Genomic DNA, 10,085 nt, shown 5'->3' with positions numbered 1-10,085 from the left:
CTTTGGGCGGTTTGTGGGCGTTATAGTGGGCGTGGCAGAAAGTTTTTTGGCAAATCGATAGAAATTTAGAAGACTAATACAAAAATGAAAAAATATCAAAACATTTTTCAAAAGTGTGGGCGTGGCAGCTTTGGGCGGTTTGTGGGCGTTAGAGTGGGCGTGGCAAAATTTTTTTTGACAAATCGATAGAAATTTACAACACCAATACAAAAATGAAAAAATATCAAAACATTTTTCAAAAGTGTGGGCGTGGCAGTTTTGGGCGGTTTGTGGGCGTTAGAGTGGGCGTGGCAGCATGATTCGACAAACTTGCGCTGCGTCTATGTCCCTGGAGTCTGTATGCTTAATCTCAACTTTCTAGCTTTTGTAGTTCCTGAGATCTCGACGTTCATACGGACAGACAGACGGACAGACGGACGGACAGACGGACAGACGGACAGACGGACAGACGGACAGACGGACAGACGGACGGACAGACGGACATGGCCAAATCGACTCGGCTATTGATCCTGATCAAGAATATATATACTTTATATGGTCGGAAACGCTTCCTTCTGCCTGTTACATACTTTTCAACGAATCTAGTATACCCTTTTACTCTACGAGTAACGGGTATAAATATATTATTTTAACTCCTAAACTACGCTCAAAATATGTGTTTCTCATTTGTAACAACGCCGCCATTCAACAGTACTAACCTTTGGATCGACACATTCATATGTTTCCGTTTTAAAAAACGCAACAATTTAATATAAACAAGTGAGAACGCTATAGTCGAGTTCCCCGACTATCTGATACCCGTTACTAAGCTAGTGGAAGTGCGGGAGAGAGTTTTCAACACTGACAGTTTTAGGCGGTTTGTGGGGGTGACTATGTCTATCCATACTTTTTCGATTTTCGAAAAAAAAAATTTGACAAATTTTTGCGTGCGGGGTGCGGGGTTTTCCGTGCGGGGTAAGGAGTTTTGCGTGCGGGGTGAGGAGTTTAGGACCTTTTTCGTCATAACTTGGCCAAAAATGGCCACACAGCTAAAATAAAGACTGTTTTGTGCTGCTAATAAACATAGCTAACTATGTCTATCCATACTTTTTCGATTTTCGAAAAAAAAATTTGACAAATTTTTGCGTGCGGGGTCCGTGGTTTTGCGTGCGGGGTGAGGAGTTTGGGACCTTCTTTGTCATAACTTGGGCAAAAATGGCCGCACAGCTAAAATAAAGACTGTTTTGTGCTCCTAATAAACATAGCTAACTATGACGGACGGACAGACGGACATGGCCAGATCGACTATTGATCCTGATCAAGAATATATAAACGTTATATTGTCGGAAACGTTTCCTTCTGCAAGTTACATATGTACTTTTCAACGAATCTAGTATACCCTCGAATGGAAGCATCCTCATTCAATTATACCATATAGGGTGAGAACTGAAAGAGGTTATTAAAACACAGGTATATATTGTATTATGGGAACAAACAGGTAATATTTGTGTATATATTTCCATTAATTTAATATGATATATTGAATTTGTATACAGACACTTTTCATCGCCAGTTAGTGGCCACAAGTTGTCAGCTCAATTTTATGCTTAGAGCTTCACCGCAAGCCGGAGCTTGGATTGGTTTCGTTCGTACTCGTATATAATCGAAGTAAATACTTGGTAATAATTGAATTGATTAACCTTTCACTTTTTAGATACTTTGGTTTGAAAATTCATAGTAGTTTAAATTAATTATTGACAACATCAGACTTTTTATTACACACAGAGACTTAGAAATCTTGCTTTATTCCTTTTTTCAATGTATTTTACCAATGAATTGAAAAAGTTAAATTCAATCCATATGACTCGTAAAGAAGTACTTAATACCCCGCAATATTTTATTGTCAATATTCTTTATTGTCTGGAATACATTTAAGTATAATATATTTATGTATATATAAATCGATATTTTTCTTTAGTTCTCATCAAGTTTTATTGTCTTTGACGCAGTTTGTTAACGCTTTCATGTAACAGTGATCGTTGGTGGTAATTCTTAGTTTTTGACTAGTGGAAACAGTTATTGTCATTTACACATAAAAGACGTCAGGGAAAACAATCTCAACTGCTATCATATGTTAGCAATATAGGATAAAGTTATTTGAGCGAGCTCTAGTTCTTGCAAGGTACAACACTAGCACTAATTTAAAACTTCCGTTAAGAATTCCTTTTAAATTATAAAGACGATATGACTTGCTTTGATATTTACCGTGTTTTCGCTTTGCACTGATATCAGTTACTTTAGTTTCATAAATATATTTATAAATTGAGAGTTATAGCAATAGCAATACAGATCCTACAATTTTGAGCACCCCCAACTACAGCTCTCGGTTTTACCCGCTAGCATTAGTAGTCGCAGAGTTCGCAGGTGTTGTGTGTGACATTACCAATAGATTTGGGGGATTTACACTAAATACATTCTCTGTATAGTTAAATATTCCGACTACTGTATACGAGTATACTAGGAAATCTGTATCGCGGTATTTGCATAAAGAGTATATTGTCGATATTTAGTATTCGTAATTTTCCGAGTTGCGTCGAAATTCTCGTCGATGCAGTGCTGTGATACGCGGCGGAGTGCCCCAGGTGTGGAAGGGCGGATAGACTGGAGCCCCTGAGCGCAGGAGCGGACGCGGAGGACGTCCCGATGGCAGCGAGTTAGTGGACAGGCTGGGCAGGCGCGCAGAGGAGGGCTCGGGATCCACGTAGTACTTGGGCAGACGACCGCGTACGCCGGCACTGCTCCAATTGATCATCGGTTGGTTAGGAATGAAACACTGCTTACAAACGGCTGCGGTGGGTTGACGCAGTCGCTCGTGTTGGGGGAAGTACCCGGCCTGTGTGGGGCAAGGAAACCGCTCGAATTACTACTTTTCCAAATGCAGGCTTTCTAAAGGGGGTCTACGATAATTAAGAATACAGAACAGTCTTGCACTCAATGCTCTAGGTCCACGATGCAGTCCATTTATCAAACTCCCGCGCAGCTACGCTACAGAAATGAACTTAGAAAAACAAACCAAAGATACAGAATCCATCATGCCAATGCGCTTAAACATGCCAATGCAAACTGATTGTTAGAACACCACTGAATCAAAAAAATGTAACAATTTATTTCAAATGAATTTGTAAAAACGTGTCTGATGATTTGGTTTTGTAATATTTATCTACATAAATGTTTAAAACATCCGAGAGTGCGTAATGAACTAGCCCAGCGTACGTTGCATACTTTTCGACTGAAACGTAAATACGACCACGATGTGAGTTTACATGTGTCGTGTTAGGCGCTCAAAGATAGCGCACAAGTCCTAATCCTGTTTCAAGTTCATGACCTTTAATTTAATATCCTCAGACTACGTAAATGCTTTCAATATAACCTGTGAAAAATCTGCCTGTTTGGGAAGCCAAACGAACGCAAACAAAGTGCCGGAAATTGGCCGCTTGTTGTAAAGTCCTGTGCAAAAGGAATTGTGAAATTTTTTCGGAAATCAAATTTCCGAACCCCGTTTAAATGGGAAATACTACATTGAGTATGCCGACGGAAATACGCTTTATTGTTGTAGGGGCATTTGCAGGGCTTGAAAAAATGTGCAAAGTGACTCAAGAGAATCGCAGAAGGTTTTCTGGCTGGAATAACACAAAGCATTCAAGAAATCACAACAGTAAGTTTAGCATCAACGACTTCTAACATGCTACTTGTGAAACGTGACAACCAAATTTCTACCGCTTTAAAGGGGCAGGCACAGCAAAGGATGGAGAAGGGTCTCCGGAGCCAAATATTACAACTCGAACCAAAAAATAATCACAATTTCCACAACAGAAAAGGAATCAAGGAAAACAAATAAAATAAAATTAAGCAGCACACATCGAACCATCGCCATTTACTCATACAAATTGCCTGGCGTCACGTCCCGAGCGACTGAAACGCCCCCCGGCCCCGCCAAAACCAGCTCCGCCCCCAGGGCTGCGAAGGTAGCGGTAGCTGGGCAGGAATCCGGAGCGGTAAACGGCGCCTATGTGACGCTTCTGCGGCGATGGCAACTCCTCCCCATCCGCATCCGCATCCGACTCCATCTCCGCCTCGTCTGCGGGTGCTGCAGCAGTGGCATCGTTGCCATGCTCGATGCCGAACAATTCGGGATCCTTGGATGTGTCTTTTTGGGATAGTAATATAAACATATGTACAAAAAAGTGCTAGAAGACGGTGCCGCATGGCTGCTAGCTAATGTGCAGGTGCTGGTAAGTGTTAAGTGTGCAACAAGAGTCCGGTTCCAAAAGGATTACCTGCAGACTTCACGCGCTCCTAGGAACCGGTTGAGTACTCACCTAGGAATCGCTTCTCGGCCCGGCGATAGTCGTTCCAGTCGAGGTCGGCGTACCCGGCGTAGCTGGGGTACCACCAGTAGCTCTGCATGGGATCGGCGTAGTCGGGGGCGGCCGCGGGCAGCAGCATCTCTTCGTCCTCGCGCTTCTGTTGCACTCCGTGGACCGGCGAGGACTTCAGGGCTCCCAGGTTGCGCTTCTCGGCACCAGCGCGCTGGATGTGACCCTGCTGCGAGTTGTACCGTGCGACGGCGGCCACATTGCGTTTCGGATCTCGGTGGGTGGAGGGAGCACTCTGCAGACGGGCCATAGTGGCGATGTTTCGCTTGCCGTTGGGAATGGGCAGCTGGAAGTCGCGGGCCAGGGTGCCCACGTTGCGCTTGCCATAGGTCATCAATCCGCCGGCCCTAGACAGTGAGCCGATGTAGCGCTTCTGCTCACTCGGCTCTCCGGAGTCCGCGTCGGCGTAATCCTCGCCAGGCTCCGCCGTGGGCAGTTGTCCGTTTTTAGCCAGGGTGGCCAAGCTTCTCTTCGGGGCGTTTAGGAGGCCTTGGGCAGCCAGAGCAGCCACCGAGCGCTTGTCCTCCTCCAGATAATCGGTGTACTCACCCAAAGGCTGTTCTTCGCCCACGGCCAGCTGTCTTTCCCGAAGTAAGTTCTTCAGTTGATTGCGCAATGCGGAGGCCTGATAAAATGGAATTTGCGGAATGGAATAGCGGAAACCAATTTAAATTCAAAGCCTGGGCAGATGTTGCCTCCGATGGCTCAAATAAATCCTTTAACGTCAAGGATAAATGCGGGATGCAGCAGGTGACTTACGTGAAGCTGGTACTCGGGACTGGGGTTCATCAGTTGATTTATAAGGGACTCCATTTCGCAAGGCGACACATTGGCGACATCATCAGTGGCACTCACAATACTGGAGTGTGGCTGAATGGCCTGGAAAAGTGGGAAAAATATTTTAAATTGGATATCGGTCTTGCATTCTGTTTGCTTCCACGCATCTCAATTATCGAAGAAAGCGACATAGCCTCTTCCTTCATTGCCGAAATTAATTAAACTAAACCAAAGAACACAAGTTTATTTTTGGGAATTTAAGGAAAAGTTCAAAAAGTTTGTCGTGAACGGTGGTGCATGGTTCTCTGGACCACGCGGTCGGCACATTTCAATTATTGTTGCCTACTTATGAGAGTCCATTGCTAGAGGAAGGGCCACCCTAAAACAGTATCGTCGGCCTGTCGCATCGACTAATCGGCCTTTCACGTTAAATGAGTAAAACAGCAGAACACAGCCTGTGCAGCCATCTAACAAGAGTGCCTAAGCTGAGTTCATAATATTTTCCTATACGTTCACAGAGTCAAGTGAGGACAGGTCGGAGCAGTTTGTTCGCCAAATGGTTGCTCAACTGAAAGAATAATTCTGAGCTGGCTGCTTGTTATCTCGGAGGGATGAGCATGTGAGCTCCTTGCGAGCACCAACGTGTGTGGACGTGGACGTCTTCCGTTCCGACCAAGGGGCGGGGGTGGGCCAATACACAGTGTTTCCGCTTTTAATAATGGGCTTGCTGGAGTATGTGTGGCGGAAGGAAGGACGCACAGGATGTGTTGCAGGACGTGCTGGCTGGCGGCGGCTCTGTCCGTTAATCTCATGCAGGAATTGACAGCCTCTGAAAGTGGCAGGACCCAAGTACATATGTGCCAGCGGCCTTCCTTTCTGTCTTATTAGCACTTGAGATAATAACCCAAAGGTGTTTGTTAAGACGACTGTATTCGTTTGGATTTTACTCTTACTAGCCATACTTGCCAGCAAATATTATTCTTAGTTTTTTTGCTGATATTAAATTCGTTGGGCCATAAATCTGCAATACTGTACTCATTTGAAACAATGCACAAATTGGTCCAAAGCGGTGGAGCGTAGAATCAAGCAAACAAAAGCCCATACAAAATAATGGAAACCACGTATTCATGTTTTACAATTTTTCTGAAATATTCGTTCAAGACTAAGCAACACGAAACTGTGCAATGGCGACTTGAAGAATTCTTTCGCATGAAAGAGCTTTTGTCACCAGCATTTCCTAAACAAACAAGTAAAAACACTAATGTAGGGGCGGTTGCGCTGCGTGAGCTGTTATATACGAGGAATCCATTCATGGCAGGCCTGTGTTGCGTAACAATTTAGGGGGTTATTTCCTTATCTCGCAGACTTTTGCAGGAAGAGATGTAAAATATTCGTGGTTTATGAGCTATTAAATATGAGTCCTGCCCAGTTTAAGCCTGTATATCAGTCCTCCTCTTAAGCAGGCGGATAAAAGTAATTGGCTTACCATTGTTTGTTTAAATTGAATTCCTAACTAATTTCTGAGTCTGACAACAATACATCCTTTCAATTGTAAAAAGCCGTAATATTGCTGCAGCCAATTAAAGTTGAAGCTCAAATGGACGGAAAAAATCAATAAGCACTAAAAGCGAACCTAATTAAAACATTCGCATAGCCAATCAAGTGGACAGGCAACAGGACATGTCCAATAAAAGAGGACGATGCCACTCGATTGGCTCAGATTGCTTGCCTAATTGGGCGTGAGATTATGCACAACTGCAATGGCCAAGAGCGCCATAAGCAGTGCGTGCCAGCAATCCGGGCAATGTTTTTCCTGCCCTCCAGCTCCACAACATCCTCTGAATCCCATTTTTTCTCCACAACGTCCACTGATTTAATTCCTTTTTCTGTGATGCCTGTTGAGGCGCTTATGTCGCCTAAGCCCAGCCGCAAGCAAATTTTATTATCGCAGACGTTCTCCCTGGGTTTCCATCCATTTCAGGGGCGTAATTTGTTGCCGTTTTTTTTTTACCTAAATAAATACTGTGCGCAATATTAAAACTTAAGTGCTGTGACCTTGCCGGGAATTCAGAGTGTCTGAAGCCCTGGAACGAGGAGTCAGCCACGCGCGGGTGGAATTTGTGAAGGTATGTGGGTGAGGAAAATGTACTGCATTCCGCATTTTATGTGCTTAAATTGTTTTAAGCGTTTCGAGTTGCATGAAAGGGTTATATTGAAAATATTTTGTTCTCCGGAAGAAATATATAAATATTACGAACGATATTTACTATGCTGATCAAAAATTGTATTCATATCTTTTCCCTGCTAGTAGCTCGTCCTTATTTATTGTTACCAAAAGACAGGAATTTTATTGGCCATGTAGGCCAACTGACGTCCATTCAGTTTCATTTGTGTCCATTGCGTTGAAATGCCTCAATTAACAATAATGGTCCTTGCAATGAAACCCACATGTAACCTTTTCCAAATCACTTTGTGGACGAGCTTAAGTGTACATACCATGGGGAGTGGTTACGATGGCATGTGGTAATTACTGAACACGAACCAAATAGACAAAGGCAATAAATCAAGGTTTTCGGTAATCAACCAGCCCAAAAAATAGTATTCTTTCGAGTGTTAAGTAGAACAGCCAACAGATAGTAATGCAAGTTTCGTTTTGGTTTTTCTCTTAACCGATTATATAAATACTAATATAATTACTAAGATGCATAAGCGAGTCTGGAGTGTGGATGATTTGTACATTTAATCTGGACATGCTGATGGTGTGGGATTAATTCAAGGAAAATAAGCCTTAAATACTTACTAACGGTCAAAGGATAGCAAAAAGGATACTTGAAGAGGCTAATCGGAAAACTTTTCAGACAAAACTCAATCCTTCTCACCAACTTCGAAGTGAGCCCAAGTCAATATTTATGTAAATACTCATCCGAAATAACGCACAAAGTACCAAAACGTTGCATATTTATTTGCTTGTTCGGTGCGTATACGCGATATCCTGCAGCCCGACAGCCATGGAAAAGATGAATATTTATTTTATTGAATAGACCAACAGAGTCGTTATTGATTTTCTTGTTTGTTAATTCGCGGCCGCAAATGACAATGACGAGTCATATCATAAATCGCACATATCTAGTCTGATGCCAGAGAAAGACACACTCTCGCGTTTCTGTCATTTCAATATTGGCGTCATATATTTCACGTCAACAGTTTGCATCGTCATTCATTAAAGAGCTGATTCATTGTCTCTAATACTGCGATGCAGCTTCGAGATCATAATCAAGTTTACATTGAACCATGTTGTACAATAGTTGTCATTGACGTTGCAGTTTCCTCTGACGTTGCTCGTTTCATTGACGTACCAGATATATCCTCGCATACTTGTAGATGGCAGGGAAATTTTTAGTATCTGAGGAACATGTTACCTTTATCTAAAATTAAGAGTTCAGCTCCTGAGCGTCAAAGCCTTAATGGACATGTGGCTTAGTTCGTTATTATCGAAACAAACATTTTCAGTGCTAAGATTGTCGACAAGAAAGTTTTATTTATGTTTGATAAAAGTTAACAGAGAGAAAGATGCTCAACATGAAAGTTTCTTCTCTCCTATTTCTGGGAAAGCAGTTTGATTAACTAGTTAAAGCTTGCTGTGCTGCAGTTAGTTATTATGAAAAGCTCTCATGGAAATGCCAAGTTCCGCGGAAATGAAAAATGAAGAAAGGTCCCCATACACATGTCAGTGAAAGACAATAGGAATGCCAGCCATTTCGCAAGAGATGGTTGAGTGCACCAAACGGAAAAGTGGAAATGCAAAATGAATAACTGCACTGTGAACGTGTTTTGCTGGTCCTGACCAAAAGGATGCAGATGCAACCGCAGAGGCAACTGTTGCAGAAGTAAAACAGTCCGCGAAAAAGTAATGCCTAAATGGGGCGTGGCTGAACCAATATAAATTACTGCAAAATGCCAAGTGGACGGGGTCCTTGAAAAATGTAAATAATTTGCTCGTTTTTTAGACACTGAGAAGCTGTGGCCGAGTGCGTCTTCTGACAGCATAACTAATGGAAAGCGGATACTTTACTTTCTGCCATGGTTATTTGTAACCATGTTGCAACGTGAGTTAGAAATGCAAGAAGAAGAAGTATGTCAGCAATTTAATTAGCTTTTTAAAAATATGGATGTTTTCTAAGGATTAAATCGCGTTTTCAATTTCCGTTCGTCGACAAAATACGCAGGCCACAAACCAATTTCGCCAAAATTTGCGCCCCACTGCACACGTCAACATAAAAAAGATAAATTTAGGGGAAGGCAGTAGCACGGTCCATGAAACAGACAGACCGAAAGATGTTGATAGCGCTACATTTTTAAAATTGAAAATATAATCCCCAGGACTTACGGCATTGAGCAGCATGGAGAGCAACAGCATTAGCCGCCTGCTGCTGTGCGCAGATTGGAGCACCGCCTGCATCGTGGATGTCGTTCTGGGGGCGGCACAACTGCAAAGTCCCTGTTAAGTGAGTTTCGCTCGCTTGCAACGCGACAAAAGGATCGACCGCACTCGCACTGCCTCACAAATTGAACTGCCTCCTGCAGCACCCACTTTCAAACCGATTCAAACCGTAACGGAAACACGGACGCAAGCCTTTGCTGTGTTCGCCAGCTGCCGTACCAGTACCAGTAACGTTAGCCACGAAGTCGTCTGCTCGACTGCTTTCTCTTGGCCAGGACCCTCGACTTTTTATACCCGAGCGGCACCCCGGATAAGCTCTCTCGCGGGAGCGAAACCGGAGCGCCGTCAACTGTTGCTCTTCTAAAGCCTCTCTGTTGCGTGTGCAGTGTCCTGTTTCGTCGGCCGCTTATGTAGGTAATGACGTCATGGCGGCTGCAGGACACGAGTTCTGT

The 10,085-nt window shown here is 43.4% G+C and overlaps 1 protein-coding gene across 3 annotated transcripts; it reads right to left on the bottom strand.

Moving 5' to 3' along the window:
• Positions 1 to 1,874: 1,874 nt before the first annotated feature.
• LOC120446205 (neuropeptide-like 1) lies at positions 1,875 to 9,883 on the bottom strand. Of its 3 annotated transcripts, none has more exons than XM_039627056.1 (5): positions 9,580 to 9,883; positions 5,175 to 5,294; positions 4,359 to 5,040; positions 3,924 to 4,186; positions 1,875 to 2,872 (listed from the first exon to the last, which is right to left on the bottom strand). In XM_039627056.1, exons 1-5 carry the CDS (start codon positions 9,649 to 9,651, stop codon positions 2,546 to 2,548), a joined length of 1,464 nt encoding a protein of 487 aa, XP_039482990.1. In that variant the 5' UTR covers positions 9,652 to 9,883; the 3' UTR covers positions 1,875 to 2,545. The 3 variants fall into 3 exon arrangements, with proteins under 3 accessions (XP_039482990.1, XP_039482992.1, XP_039482991.1); XM_039627057.1 differs by having other exon boundaries at positions 2,742 to 2,872; positions 3,918 to 4,186; XM_039627058.2 differs by lacking the exon at positions 3,924 to 4,186 and having other exon boundaries at positions 2,684 to 2,872.
• Between the last annotated feature and the right edge of the window lie 202 nt (positions 9,884 to 10,085).

The sequence above is a fragment of the Drosophila santomea genome, chromosome 2R (assembly GCF_016746245.2).
Source record: "Drosophila santomea strain STO CAGO 1482 chromosome 2R, Prin_Dsan_1.1, whole genome shotgun sequence".
Classification (NCBI taxonomy): Eukaryota; Metazoa; Arthropoda; class Insecta; order Diptera; family Drosophilidae; genus Drosophila; species Drosophila santomea.
The sequence above is the reverse complement of the archived record's forward strand: the minus strand, read 5'-3'. Positions and strand labels throughout refer to the sequence as shown.